Source organism: Lepidochelys kempii, chromosome 9 (genome assembly GCF_965140265.1).
Source record: "Lepidochelys kempii isolate rLepKem1 chromosome 9, rLepKem1.hap2, whole genome shotgun sequence".
NCBI lineage: Eukaryota > Metazoa > Chordata > Testudines > Cheloniidae > Lepidochelys > Lepidochelys kempii.
In genome coordinates, this window is record NC_133264.1 from 4,112,542 (window position 1) to 4,127,890 (window position 15,349).

Sequence of the window (15,349 nt, forward strand, 5' to 3'; positions counted from 1 at the left end):
CAGCACTCGTGGTGGGTGTACTTTTAACATTTCCAGCCTTTCTTCTAGCAATCAGCATTCCTCAGTTTTCATTCATCTATGTCTGTCTCTCACACACACAGACCACAACACAAAATAGGAAACTATTTATTATACTTAGTGTAAAGACAATTCAGCCAACTGCATCTGATCTTCAGCAAGATAGTCACGTTACTTGAAACTGCCTCATAATTAACACTATGCAATTCCACCAGTGGAGACTGGCGACATTTGAAAGTGGATAGAAAAAAGAGAACCGGACACCTCCAGCTAAATTACAACAGTGTCTGGTTCAAATCAGGATAGGCACGGCCCTGAGGGGCTGCCAACTGGATCTGGGAGGTTATTGCTGTCTTTTTTAAAATACAGGATAATGTGGATAAAAGGGAGCATCTATCAGTAGGGCTCTACCAAATTCATGGTCCATTTTGGTCAATTTCATGATCATAGGATTTTAAAAATTGTAAATTTCATGATTTCAGCTATTTAAATCCAAAATTTCACAGTGTTATAATTGCAGGGGTCCTGGAGTTGTGTGTGGGGGGGTGGGGGTAGGGTGGTGGTGGTCGCAAGGTTATTGTCGGGGGGGAGGGGGTGGCGGGTTTCAGGACTGCTACCCTTACTTCTGCGCTGTTGCTGGCGGCGGGCTGCCTTCTGAGCTGGGCAGCTGGAGAGCAGTGGCTGCTGGCCGGGAGCCCAGCTCTGAAGGCAGAGCCATCGGCAGCGCCAAAGGAAGGATGGCACGGTACGGTATTGCCACCCTTACTTCTGAGCTGCTGTCTGCGGAGCTGGGCCCTCGGTCAGCAGCCGCCACGCTCCGGCCGCCCAGCTCTGAAGCCAGCAGCGCAGATATGGTATGGTGTTGCCACCCTTACTTCTGAGCTGCTGCTGGCAGGGCGCTGCCTTCAGAGCTGGGCCCCTAGCCAACAGCCACTGCTCTGCAGCCGCCCAGCTCTGAAGGCAGCGCAGAAGTAAGGGTGGCAACACCACGAGTCCCCTAAAATAACTTTGCAACCCCCTGCAACTCCCCTTTGGGACAGGACCCCCAATTTGAGAAATGCTGGTTTCTTCCATTAAATCAGTATAGTGTAGGGTAAAAGCACACAAAAGACCAGATTTCATGGGTGGAGACTAAATGTCATGGTCCGTGACACTTTTCTCACGGCCATGAATGTGATAGGGCCCTCACTATCCGCTATGGTGGACTAAAGACCAATGGAATATTAATCCCAAAGAATGAAGTGAGCTGTAGCTCATGAAAGCTTATGCTCAAATAAATGTGTTAGTCTCTAAGGTGCCACAAGTCCTCCTTTTCTTTTTAGGGTTAAGGAAGAGGAACTTTATTTGCAACAAAAACACACCCGGTTAAATAATTGGGTATATTGGGGCAGGGAGAGTCATAATATACACCAATGTATGTTGTGTAAATGTAACTTCTCAGAAAGCATGATCCAGCCCGAGCAAAGGACTGAGAGCCAGGAATTCTCACATTATTAACGTATAGTTTATGTCCTGGATCTATGGTTAATAGATAGCTTCTAGTTAAGAAGACAACATCAGGTATTTGTAATCCTCTGCTTAATGTACACAAACACATACACAGTCTATACCAGTGGCTCTCAACCTTTCCAGACTACTATGCCCATTTCAGGAGTCTGGTTTGTGGTATGTACCCCCAAGTTTCACCTCACTTAAAAAGGACTTGCTTAAAAAATCAGGCAAAAATACAAAGGTGTCCCAGCACACTATTACTGAAAAATTGCTTAGTTGCTCATTTTTACCATATAATTATAAAATAAATCAATTGGAATATAAATTATTGTATTTACATTTCAGTGTATAGCATATAGAGCAGTATAAACAAGTCATTGCCTGTATGAAATTTAGTTTGTACTGACTTCACTAGTGCTTTTTATGTAGCCTGTTGTAAAACTAGGCAACTATCTAGATGAATTGATGTACCCCCTTGAAGAGCTCTGTGCACCCCAGGAGTACGCGTACCCCAAGTTGAGAACCACTGGTCTACACAGACAAGATCTGCTGGAATCACTGCACTGTTAAATATTGGATATTTATATGGAATCTTTTGAAGGAAATTCCCAAAGTATTTCACATGCCCTATACAGAGTGGAGCCCATTCCATGCCCACGCCCAGGCCCCACCCCTTTTACTTTATGCAGTTACTTACAACTCGGGACCTGGTCCTGCAAAAGCACACCAAGACACTGAAGTGCCTGGAACTACCCACAGTGCACAAAACTGAGCCCTTAGTTTTGTACATGTGTGTAGGGTCAGGACCAAGCTGCGCTGGGTACTTTGCACTGGTTAATGCAGAGGACTACGCCTAGTGCCTGACCTACATGTGGTCAATCACAGGCTCAGCTCATGTTTCCTCTGGAGGCCAAGGAGGCTGCGTTGCACACGGGCAGGTCCCTGTGGGAGACACTTATACTGCTACTGCCTATGTACCAGTGCACTGGCCAAGTAAGATCAGCCTCCGGTCCCGCTGGTCAGGCCCTTTCACAAACTCTTACAAAAGTCTGAAGGGAAACCATTCAGATCCCTAACTATAGTCACAAATCTCCCTTCTGCCTCCTTACACTGTTGTAACCAGTGACTGTAGCACACTTCTCTGACCCAGGTGATGGGAACCCCACTTGTCAGGGAAACACAGTGTGGGCTTAACGGATTACTCCTGCAGTGTGTTCAGCATTGACTAGCTCCCCCAGGTCCTGTCCCAGCCAACACTGAGCTCAGTACAAAACCCAGAGTGGATTAAGACTGCCTCTTCCCTGTTGGTCCAAGGAGACATTTCCTAGGCAAGAGTTTCTAAACCTTTTTGATACCAGGGACTGGTTTGCTGCCTTCCTAAAGTGTGTCCGGGAGATCTCAGGGACTGGTGTCGGTCCACGGACCGGTCGTGGAGAACCACTGCCCTAGGTGACTTACACATTCCACCCAGTGTGGAACGCTTTTAATTCCGTGACTAGACCTTCCTGAAGCATCATGGAATCAGGTTATCCCAGAAGTCCTCCCAAGCAAATCTCAGACTTTGTTTATACGAGTGCTTGAAGTTCTGAAGATTGTCCACTGGTGAGGACACTAGACACTGGAGCACATTGGACAGCAGGTGCTGAGTTGTTGTCATCCCAGGTCACGCAAGACAGACATTCTCTAAATTCAGTGGCAATGAGAAGGCCAGAGTGACAGGCTGGAGAGATGACATCATGCCCTCGTATAAAGAGGGGACCCAAGCCATGAAGGAAGCATGGCAGGTGAAATCATGCTGGCTACATTTGGTTCTTGGCACTGTCACGTTATATATGGACTCAGGGCGTTCAGCCTCATACATATAATCTTAGGAGAGAGGGACAGAGTCCCCAGGCATAGACCATCACATATACAGCTCTTTTTTAGAACAGGAATGCTTATACTGTCTACTGCTCACAGATTTCAGACATTTTAAGATGAGCCAGGTAGGACTTTGGCTCCCATAGGCACCTGCTTTTCAGAACGTAGCCATGGTTTTCATCACGCAAATTCCTGGCTCCATAAATTGTTCAGGAGGTTTATTTAACTTCCTCTCTCACATTTGCCTGGTCACACTGAATTGCTATAAAAAAAATCATAATTATGCTGAAAATTCCCATCTCTCAGTAGAAGAGAGAAGTTGTAAAACACAGCTTCCTGTCTCCCAGTGTAGCATTATTAAAATTCAAACTGAAACACGAGCAAAGCAGATGGTACATGCAAAGTCTTGACTCTGTTTCTTGTCATTTTAGTCTATGCAGTGGGGCTGGCTTCCTCCGCTTAGCTGACTTCCCTCCCCACCTCAATGAGCTGAAATCCAATGGTGCTTTGGAGGATAAAAACAAACCAACCAAAATAAAATTATTCCCACTGGTTGGTCGATAACAACAGAAAATAAGATGTTCTGTTACATTTGGTGAGGGCTTCTGAAGGACAGAAATATAAAAAAGGAGTAAAAGCAGGAGTGTTTTCAGGAACTAATTAGCAAGCTACCTGCTGTAAACTCTGCCGGTATACTGCTCTGTGCTACCGGAAGTGCTTCCAATTCCTTCACCGCTAGAACTGTGCCTGTGGTACGTGTTTGTAGGACTGGACCCTTCTATCACAATGAACCCGGAGCTGCCTGCAGTGTTGCCACCTCTCACAGGGTTATGGAGAGTTTCATGATATTTGGTGCTTTTCTTAAAGTACCAACTCCTGGAATCATGTGAATACGCCAGAATCTCAGCTTTGATTTTTTTAAAAAGTAAGTTTCTTGCCTCATGGTGGTGGAGAAAAGCTTGCAGACGTGAACCCAAAAGGCTCAAAAGTTAGAAGGCAAATGCAAAGAACACCACATTTATTTTTTTAATCTTATGATTTGTAAACTGATCCCATGATTTTTAGGCGCTTGACTCATGATTTGGGAATGCTTACGGCTGGCAATACTGCAAGTAAGCCTTCCTGGTGGTCACTAAGCTACGGACCACTCAGCACTCCACAATGATGGCAGGGATGGGACCCAGATCCTCCTGCTCCAAAAGCACAGGAGCCTGCTTCCTGCATTACAGGAGAATCACCATTATCTGTCTAGGATCTATGACACACAGGTGAGCATTTCAAACGTGTGATGTTCAGATCAGCTACACGTTGCCAGCTTCTATTTTGTGCAGTTCTTCAACGTGCTTGTGGCTAGTGCCAGAGCATCTATTGCTGTATCCCAATGGAAAATGGAGCCTTCCCACAGAGAAGGGTTGGGTTTTTTAAAATATTTTAAAGTATTCTTTTTTTGCTGTCTAAAATGAGAATATTTAAACACTTGTAATTTAGTTCAGAGTTCTTCCCTACAGGCAGCTGCTCCTCAGATGCAGAGGGACCTAACCGAATCCACCTACTAACCATGAATCAGCACTAGTTAAATAGCACCACATGCGAGGTTCAAGCACCTGATAACAGAGGAGCCCTGCATCTCTATGCAAGGAGCTAGAGTCTGTTATAAGTCATTGCAAGAAGGTAAGTGATGCAATCAGGTATACAGAATATACAGGAAGTTATATAGGTAAATGATGTAAACAGAAATAAAGAAGAGTATTAACAACCCCTTATCACTGGAGCTGGGGGCGGGAAATGAATTTTTTTCTTATTTATTCTTCAAAATTGTTGATGTGAACTATAGCTGACAAAGAACACGCCAAAACAGTTGTAATTATTAAAATTGGTACATTACAAATATTTTCATTTGCATCAGAATTTTTCAGGGGCTTTTTCTGTCGACATTTTAATTTAAACAAACAAATTAATTAAAAACAAAAAAATCAAAACGGGAAAAGCGTTGACTGGCTGTAACTGTCAGACAAGAAGGAGGAAGTCAAGCCAGTATTTGGTGCCGGCAATCAATCTGGGCTGAATTCTGCCCCAGGGTGTGGAGTACCTTCCTCCACAAGTCCTGCCCACTAATACTTGCAGAGTAAGGTACTGCTAATGCAGAGTAAGAGAGGCAGCATCGGGCACTTTCTAAGCAAGCAGCATGCAGACTCACAGACGAGCCAGTCATTCTACACCCTGCCTGGTGTGGTATTGTTACACCTGAGTATGTTATGAAGTGACTTGGCCCATCTATGTTCTATTTCCCTGGAAAGCCAGATTCATTTTGTGCTGGTATTTTAGTCTGAGTCCAAGGTCACTCGACTGCTGGTTTTCTTCTATGATATGCTACAGGCCCATCTTTCTTCTCCTGGCTTTGGAAAATTCAGACAGTAATTTGGGCCATGTCTCATATTTCTTCTCGCTTGAAGAGCCACATCTTAAAGGAAAGACTCCCTTTTGGGATCCCCATCGTAGCAGCAATACGTTCCCCAGCAGCTCCTGTTAAAATTCTGAGCACACGGGATCAGATGCAGAGAGGTATTTAGGCACTTAAAAATGCAGATAGAAGCCTAGTAGGATTTACAAAACTGTTAAGCGAGTTAGGCACCTAACTCTCATTGGCTTCCAATGGGAGTTAGGCACCTAACCGAGGTGCCCATTCGCCTCTTTCAGTGCCTAAATACATTTGTAAATCTGGCCAGCACTGTTCTGAAGGGACTGAGAGGGTATTTCCAAGAATACAAATAGAACATTGAGCACAGGGAATGTGTGGGTGGGGGACCAGGAGAAGAACCGCTATAAAGCCTAATACGAATAGAAATGTTTACAGAACAGGAATTGTGAGGATTCCCCACTTTGCTCCCACCTGCACACAGTGGTTATCCTGCAAATCTGGCCCAAACCTGGCCTTTTTCTTTTATTCGCTGCTAAAAAAAAAAGACGGATCCGGGGCTGTAAATCATTGTAGCTGCTGAAAGAGGACATGGCAAGTTAACTATTAGCAGGGTGGGACCACGCAAATAAACGAAGGATTATATTTACAACATTTACCATGAACATCATGAGCACATCTAAACAGATGAGCCATTGAGTGTCTGATTCATTAATTTTTTCAGCCTTGCTGGAGGTGGAAAGGGGGAGGGGAGAGGATCCCATGAATCAAGCATTCTCTCCCCAGAGCAAAAAGGACCACACAGAAGACTTTATAAATTCTCCATCCATCCCCTTTTAGAGCCAGAAAAAACAGAGACAACAGACAATTCAGTTCCACTTTAATCCCTTAAAGAACACAAAGATCTCCAAGCAGACTGGCACCTTCTGCCTACATTCTGGGCAGCGAGGTCTTAAGGAAAAAACTTGAATGAAAATGACTATGAAAGTATATGGTATCCTCCACACAAAAATGTCTCCCTAACAAAGAGAGAAGAGGTCCAGAAAACGGCAACACCAAACCAGAGTGGGTGGATGGGAAGAGAGAACGGGGTTTCTATAAACAGAGACATTAAAAAGGACCAAAATTATTTAAAGGTTTATTCTTCTCCAGAGAAGCAAGGCTAGCAATAATGTCTGGTACAGAGAAGACCTAGCCTGTGTTCTGTTGCACTTTCATAACACAGGAAGAAGGGGTAACTCAATGAACAGACTTCAACATTTAAAAAACAATAGTGAAACCTATACAAGAAAACATTGTCATCAGGAGCCTAAAGTTGTCCTGTCACTCATTTGTGTTCCCCCTTTGTTAGGTCACCTCAGCTAAAGCACTGATTTTTATTGGTTCTTAGAGTGGCCAATTGAAACAGGTTTCGCTGCACTCTTTATGCAGTATACAGTTAACCTGTGGAACTCTCTGCTATAGGGTATTATCAAGGTGAATAATTTACTGGTATAAGGGTCTAAACAGAGTTAGGACCTGATTTCAAAAGTTCTCACCACCCAGCAGCTCCTGTTGTGACACCTATGGCCAAATTTTCACCCGAGTGTAACACACCAAGAGTCACTCATGCAAATCTGGCTGCAGTGGTGGGTGATGTGCCCTGGGAATGTCTGGCCAGCCATTCAAGACTTCTACCAAGGAGAACGGCCTGCACAATTACACTGGCTAGAATACAAATGACACGGGCTCATAAGTCTGGAGACTCAAGCGATTCCCATGGTGGGTAGGGTGGAAGGGTCAGGAAAACCAGCTCTCCTGAACCCCTCACCTCTGTGGAGCAAGCTCAGTCCAGCTCTGATTGAAGTCACTGGCAGTTTTGGTCAGGGGCTTAAGCAATAGGGTGACCACATAGCAAGTGTGAAAAATCGGGACACTTTTTTTCGGGCGTGGGAGGGGTACAGTTGCATATAAAAGACAAAGCCTCTAATATCGGGACGTCTGATCACCCTAGTCATCAGGAGCAGGCACCATCCTCCTTACGTGCTTGGAAAGCACCTAGTGCCTAGCAGATGCTTTCATACATTCGTTAATAACAAGCCACATGGTTTTCTTCATTTGGGTTTGGTGCTTTCAGTTAAAGCAGCAAGTTTTGGCCACTGCCACAAGCAGGATATCAGACTGGTTAGATGATTGTTCTGCCCTGGTGTAGTAATATTTATGCTATTAAATAGTACAGCATACCCTACGGAGTAAGGAGTACAACTGTCCACAAGCAAGAAATCTGTGGAACCAGATTAGCCCTGTCTGCCAGAGTGAGGTATTGATTTTGTTTTCAGATACTATGTTTAAATATTATTCTGACAACGGTTCATCATCATATCACCCAGCTTGTCTTAAATAGAAAGATGAGCGACTTGCACTAAAATTACTATAGGCAGGGCCAGATTTAGGGGCAGGTGACCCATGCAACTGCATGGGGTGCCGGGCTTGGGGGGCGCCGGGCTGTGGGAGCTGTTTTTGTTGTGAGCAAATTTATTGTCTCGCATGACAGGGATAAATCATGCATCAAAGTCATGAAACAGACTACAAATGCAATACAAAATAAGATATTCAAAAGTTTAACAAATTGAGGGGAGGGGCACTGAAGATGCTCCTCGCCTGGGGCATCATTTGGTCTTGGGCCAGCCCTGAATACAGGTCCACTGAACGAATAACTTTCTATTTGATTCACAACTGGACAAGGGACACAGCGTACATCTCTGTGCTGTGAATAACTCTCAGCTGTCCCTGTTTACAAGGTGGGGCCTGCATTTTTGATCCAAATGGGCTTCCTTCCTACACCAACATGGACATCTCTGTTTTATTACCCCAGGTGAATAATAATGAGCACTTACATAAAGGGATTTTCACCTTCAAAGTAACTTATAAGCATTAACTTTCACAAGACTTTTATTTGGCAAATAAGTATAGTAACATTGTTCTCTTATTCCACATGTGAGAGAGCTACGGCAGAGCAGTTACTTGCCCACGTACACATATGAAGTAATTATTAGAATTAAATAAAGTTTGCAGATGACACAAAAATTGGGGGCGTGGTAAATAATGAAGAGGACAGGTCACCGATTCGGAGTGATCTGGATTTCTTGGTAAACTGGGGGCAGGCAAACAATATGTTTTAATATGGCTAAATGTCAACGTATACATCTGGGAACAAAGAATGTAGGCCGTCCTTACAGGACTCTATCCTGGGAGACAGTGACTCTGTAAAAGATTTGGGGGTTGTGGTGGAAAATCAGCTGAAGATGAGATCCCTGGGTGACGCTGTGGCCAAAAGAGCTAATGCAATCCTTAGATGTGTAAACTCAAGTAGGAGCAGAGAGGCTATTTTACCTCTGTATTGGCACTCGTGCAAAAGCTGCTGGAACACTGTGTCCAGTTCTGACGCCCAGAATTCAAGAAGAATGGTGATAAATTGGAGAGGGTTCAGAGAAGAGCCACGAGAATGATTAAAGACTTAGAAAACCTGCCTTATAGGGACAGACTCAAGGAGCTCAATCTATTTAGCTTAACAAAGAGAAGGTTAAGGGTGACTTTATCACAGTCTGTAAGTACATCCATGGGGCACAGATATTTAATAATGGGCTCTTCAGTCTAGCAGAGAAAAGTGTAACATGATTCAATGGCTGGAAGTTGAAGCCAGACAAATTCCGACTGGAAAGAAAGCACACCTTTTTGACAGTAAGAGGAATTAACCATTGGAACAATTTACCAAGGGTTGTGGTGGGTTCTCTATCACAGATCAATTTCAAGATTGGATGTTTTCCTAAAAGCTCTGCCCTAGGAATTATTTGGGGAAGTTCTCTGGCCTGTGTTCTTCAGGATGTCAGGCCAGATGATCACAATGGACCCTTCTTTGAATCTAAGAAACTCAGGAGTTTTGGTTACCGGGCCTGTACTGAGACCACATCTCTCCAATAATTGAAATCCATGAATCTAAGTCATGGTCATTCGTTTAAAAGAAGCTATTAAAACTTTTCCTCCTCATCCTCCCATGCACCCTAACAAATTTCTGGGAGGAGATTTTTCCATTAACCTCTTTTTTAAAAAAAGCTTCAAGATTTAACTCTCTTTTGGATAAAGAAGACTGTGACCAAGCCTAAGAACCCATATTTCTGACATAAGAACCCATATTTCTGACATAGATTCAACAGGGGTTAGAAGTGATCAGTGAGATTCAAGGACTGTTTCTCAAGCCCAAACAATTAGTGAGAGTTTTAGAAGGTTTCTAAGCCAATTAGCAGTGTGATTTATATGGACAGAAATTAAAGAAGAAAGCAGTTTGTAAGTGAGTCCATTATGTTAATGGAACTATACCAAGGATGAGTTTGCTCCAGTGAATACCTATGAAATGCCAGCAATCAGAGACTTTGAGACAACAGATTTTGCATTTGCGTGAGCGAAGAGGGAGCCAGATGTAAGGACAGGCAGGATGTTAATCTGTTTCTCCTAACAGGTGCGTCTCTTACAAAGAAAAACATAATCCAAAGGGAGCAGAGTTTCTAGGTAAAGTACAGTCTAATGACCATCAATTCCAAAAACATGAGTGACTTATCTGTAAACATCACTCCCCCATCTAGACTTAAGCTGAAAAAAGTGGCTTGGAGAGAAGGACTAATTATATAGCTCCAAGCATTGGGACTTTGATCATAATTACAGTGCCTTCCTGGTTTTACATTAGTAGCTTTCAACTGCAGCTAGGCAGACACTTCTTGAAAGTCGAACCCCCATCTATTTTAGAGAGGTAGATTATTTGATGACTCACAATTATTGTAGGTTTTCTGTCATACCTGTTACTAGTATATCTAAGGTCCTGATCCAGGAAGGTACTTAAGAGCACATGTCATTTTATGGACAAGTAGTTCCACTGACTACAATGAGTAGACAGGTTTCAGAGTAGCAGCCATGTTAGTCTGTATTCGCAAAAAGAAAAAGAGGACTGGTGGCACCTTAGAGACTAACCAATTTATTTGAGCATAAGCTTTCGTGAGCTACAGCTCACTTCATCGGATGCATGGAGTGAGCTGTAGCTCACGAAAGCTTATGCCCAAATAAATTGGTTAGTCTCTAAGGTGACACAAGTCCTCCTTTTCTTAATGAGTAGATAGTTCACTGAGACTAATCATGTCATTAAAGTTATGCATGTGGTTAAGTACCTTGGATCTGGGCCAAAGAGCTGAACTACCTTTAGAACTAATGAATGACTCTTTATAGAACTTCTCTTGGTTTATAACAAAAATGGAACCCTTGCTTTTAGTTTATTGTTTGAAGTAATTGGTTTTTGACGTTCACCTGTCATTGGGATCTTATCCTTTCGAGGGAAAACATGAAACAACTTAGCCACACGCCTCTTCTGCTAACTGCACCTTTTGCAGCGCACTTACACACTCTACCTTGGATGTTTGCACTACTGCCCAGGGAATAGTCCAGTTGAGTGGTCCATTTCTTTATCCAGGCCGTGAGCTCAGGTCACGGAGCACTGAACTGCTCATAGCAATATATTCCGCTTATCAAGGGAGGTCCGTATGCTGCAGCTAGCCCAGCTCATCTCTGCTATTGTGACCCACAAGTGTTCTTGGTTTCACCTGCCGCATTTAGCAAGTGGTAAGCAGCCTCAAAAGTGTTATGAGATGGGTACTTCCCCTCAACAACCTGTGCCACAATCTCTCCACCTTGAGGGCTTAGAAACCTATGGACAACAAGTGCTATATGTGAGTATTATTAAGGAAATAACTGTTAATGGTACAGGGCCCCGTTCTACTCACCTGCTGGCCCAGGAAACTCCATGGGGCTCATCTCACATCATCTGCCTTTCAATCTCCCTTGTAATATTGAAGAGGTTTGGGGACAGCACAATGGAAAGACATGGAGGAAAACTCTAAAAGCCACAGTTCTTAGCCCTCAATGGCAAAGGGAAGCATAAAACCTGCAGAGCACTTTCTCTGCCACTACCCACCCCTGGGAGCGCATTTGCCAGACACTCCAGAATCAGCACGGAACTTCTCCTTTCCTGGAGGGAGCCCATGGACACGTGGCTAAAGCATCACACAGGAACAAGGAGGTCGAGTTTAAGAAAATACCCTAAATCAAAATGAGAAACAGCTCTAATTTCAGGAGGGTTTGCATACTTAGCACTAAATATGTTTATTAAAAAAGGGGTTGGGGTTCATGAAGTAAAGCTAGCTGCAACTTGGAACTTCCATTCGGGGGGGTAATTCTGACATTTTGAAATTTCCCTTCATCACAAATCAGAAAGAAAATTCCCCAGGATTTAATTTAGGAAACATCAAAACTACTATATTGAAGCATCGTCTCATTTCAATGCGGTTAAAATGCTTCCTTCCAACTTTCTCATTTTGATTGTCTACTTTGTATTATATAAATAATATTATCATCATATAAAGGTCAAAAGAAGCACTTTGACCTTATTCAAAGGAAACATTTAATAACAGATACTTCCCATGAAACATTTCAATTTCATAAGCAGCATTTTCCAACAGAAAACTTCCACTGGAAAAATCCCGAACAGCTTCACTATGAAAGATCCTGTTACGTCCTCTTACCCAGAGGATCAGCATAGCTTAGGCAGTGGCAAGGTAAGCATGCCCACTCAGAGTTCAGTCAACATGCCTTACCCCTCGTGGAGGAATGAGAAGGAAAAGATTTAGACTTTGGCTTCTGAGCCTGCCAACACAGGGGCCAATGGTAGGGGTGGCTTTTATAATGCAGACTCAGAACCCTAGGAACTGGACCAAGCCCACCTCTCATTTCATGCAAATAGCCAAATAGCCTGTGGGCATTACTGGGCTGGATTTGAGCCAGGGACCCGATATCACTGGCTGTCAAACATTACCAGTCCCAAATCACCCTGTACCCTCCTCCCACACTATTTATACATGTATCTGCAAAAATTCAGTGTGACAATAAGGCACAAAACTTGGACCACAAGCTATAGACAAAGGATTTGCTTTTTCATAGATTTTTAAGGCCAGAAGGGACCGTTATGATAGACTGACCTCCTGGATACACAGGCCAGAGAACCTCACTCAGTGAAGCCCTGAATTTCTGCTTGAACTACAGCATATATCTTAGAAAGATGTCCATCTTTACTTCAAGATTTTGAGTGATGGAGAGTTCACCACATCCGTAGGCAAGTTGTTCCAGAGATTAATTACCCTCACTTTTAAATGTTCCAGAGATTAATTACCCTCACTTTTAAATATTTGCTCCTTATTTCTACTCTGAATTTGCTCAGCCTTGCCTTCCAGGCACTGGATCTCCTTCTGCCTTTGTCTGATAGATTAAAGAGCACTTTGCGATCATCAGAAATCTTCTCCCCGTGTAGGTAGTGTATTTCTTTTGCACCAGCACAGCTTCATTGAGGTCAGTTGGATTGCACAGATTTCATGGAGATCAGAATTTGGCGGAGTTTGTGTCAAGAGCAATACAACTTCTGTTGTGGAAGGTTTCACAGGGAAAACCAATACCCTCCTGCTATGTTCCACATTCCCCAACTAAGGCAGCGCAGCCAAGGAGTGCTTGCTATTTCTCACCGCCAGCCCTCCTCCTTCCCCCAAACCTCAGGCGCTCTCTCTCTCCCTGCCAGTTTTCCACACTGCACACAGGGCTCATCACATGGGGCAAGTGCTGGGTACATATCAGCATGGAGTAGGGGAAGAGAAAAACATTATGGCAAATCTTGTTAATGAAAGCGAGATCACAAAGCTTCTATAATCCCCTGGGTTATGTGACAGTAACCAAGCACTTACTTAAACAGACAGCCCTGCAATATAAGCAGCCTTCATTAGGCAAAGCGCTGAAGGATGAGTTAACCCAGGAGTCTCTGGCCAACAAGCTCTCAAAATGCAGATAGAAACTATCCTTCAAGGAGTGTCTCCACAAGAGATCACAATGAAAGGACTTCACCTCTCCTTGCTTTATGACTGGAAAAATACCGTCTGCATGTCATTTGCATGTTTAAATATAGCAAGCGCCTGTTAGAAGAAACAAACAATCTGATACACTGAGACCCCATTCTGTGATGTGCTTTTTTATCATCTGGAAAGCTATATAACAGCTTAACAAAACTAAAAATAAGAGTTGTTGTTAAGCCATGATGTTTGCTATTAAGCAGCACACGAAAATATTCTTTGGAAATGACAGCATCTCAGAAAGACAGCAAAAAAACTTCGACAGTTTGGATCTTCTCCACAACTTACTTGATTCATGTTTTAAATACCCAGAACTCAAGGTATCCTACTAATGCTTATGTTCTGCCAGGAGCCTTTTCATTTAAAAAACAAATCTATATACAATTGAAGTACTTTTGATACTTCTCAAAGCACAGTAATAGTCTAACCCAAGCGCAAGGCAAAAATATTGTTGGCTTTCACATTATTTATCAGATATCTTTTCTGTAGCCAAAGAGGAAAGGGGAGATATTTTAAACGGATGTTTATAATTAAACAATAACCAGTTAGAAAGCCAAAAATAATAATCAGCTCCACCGAGCATGAAGCAAGTGGCACATTTTTCCCCCATGCAGCCCAGCTGCCACTGCATGCTAGCAGAAAAGATAATAATTACACAAGGCACTCGGATCAAATCTGCGATAGGAGAAACTTATGTCACACTCTAACTCACCGCTGCATGCAGGGATCAGGGTAATATTGCAAGGTGGTGTATGGTGCAGGTTCAAAATTCATTTCCTCCGATCCCTCTTCAGGGATAAACAAAACAAAACAAATATATATATATAAAGCCAGCAGGCTAAATGCAATAAGGTCAAGTGATACAAGAGATAGCACTTTAGAGACTTATTTTACACTTGCAAATGGGTGGGATCTTCCAGAGGCTTGGCCAATGGGATTCATCAAGTGACCTGAGCATCACAGTCACTCCTTACCAGCTGGGCATCTTCTGCAGAGATATTTCCCCCTCCTCTCTGCATCCTTAATAATCTTTGGTGCACATCGGCCACACTTGTTGTTGGGAACTCATTTCGGGCATCTCTGAACTTCTGATCTCGCTGGCCATTGGTTGCCTTCCATGATGACCTCAGAGTTTAATTTTGGCAGTTCTGGGATTTTGCAAACTGCTATACTCATTGGTCAACTTTGCCTCCAAATGGCCAGAGTTTCCTGTGCTGGGTGCGGCGCCTGCATTGAATTTGATCTTGCTCTGCATGCTTTCATGACCACCTCTGGGGCTAACACGTTTACAGAGTCGCCTAGGGGAATTTTCATGTCAGTCTCTCGCTGCAGTTAAACTGTCCGTTGTGGTCACAGTTTCAAAAGCTGAACAACCAAAAACCCAGGGAAATTCCTCAATTAAATTTAACTCTGAACACTTGCTCCTTTACCCCACAAAACAAAACAAAACCAAAAACAAAAACAAAAAAAAACAAATTTTCAATTTTTCTATAGGATTCTTTCCCTTTTTTTAAGGAATTTTAAAAATCCCAGTATGGTTTTATAGTTCTTATAACTCTCCCACGGAGAGTTGCAACATACTTGGATATTTAAA

The 15,349-nt window shown here is 43.2% G+C and overlaps 1 protein-coding gene across 1 annotated transcript in view; it reads right to left on the reverse strand.

Moving 5' to 3' along the window:
- TP63 (tumor protein p63) overlaps window positions 1–14,529 on the reverse strand; it is a 131,849-nt gene extending 117,320 nt beyond the window's left edge. The window contains exon 1 of the mRNA XM_073358732.1: window positions 14,468–14,529. Within this exon, the coding sequence (XP_073214833.1) occupies window positions 14,468–14,529 (62 nt within the window). The remainder of the gene's footprint in view (window positions 1–14,467) is intronic.
- Window positions 14,530–15,349: the final 820 nt, after the last annotated feature.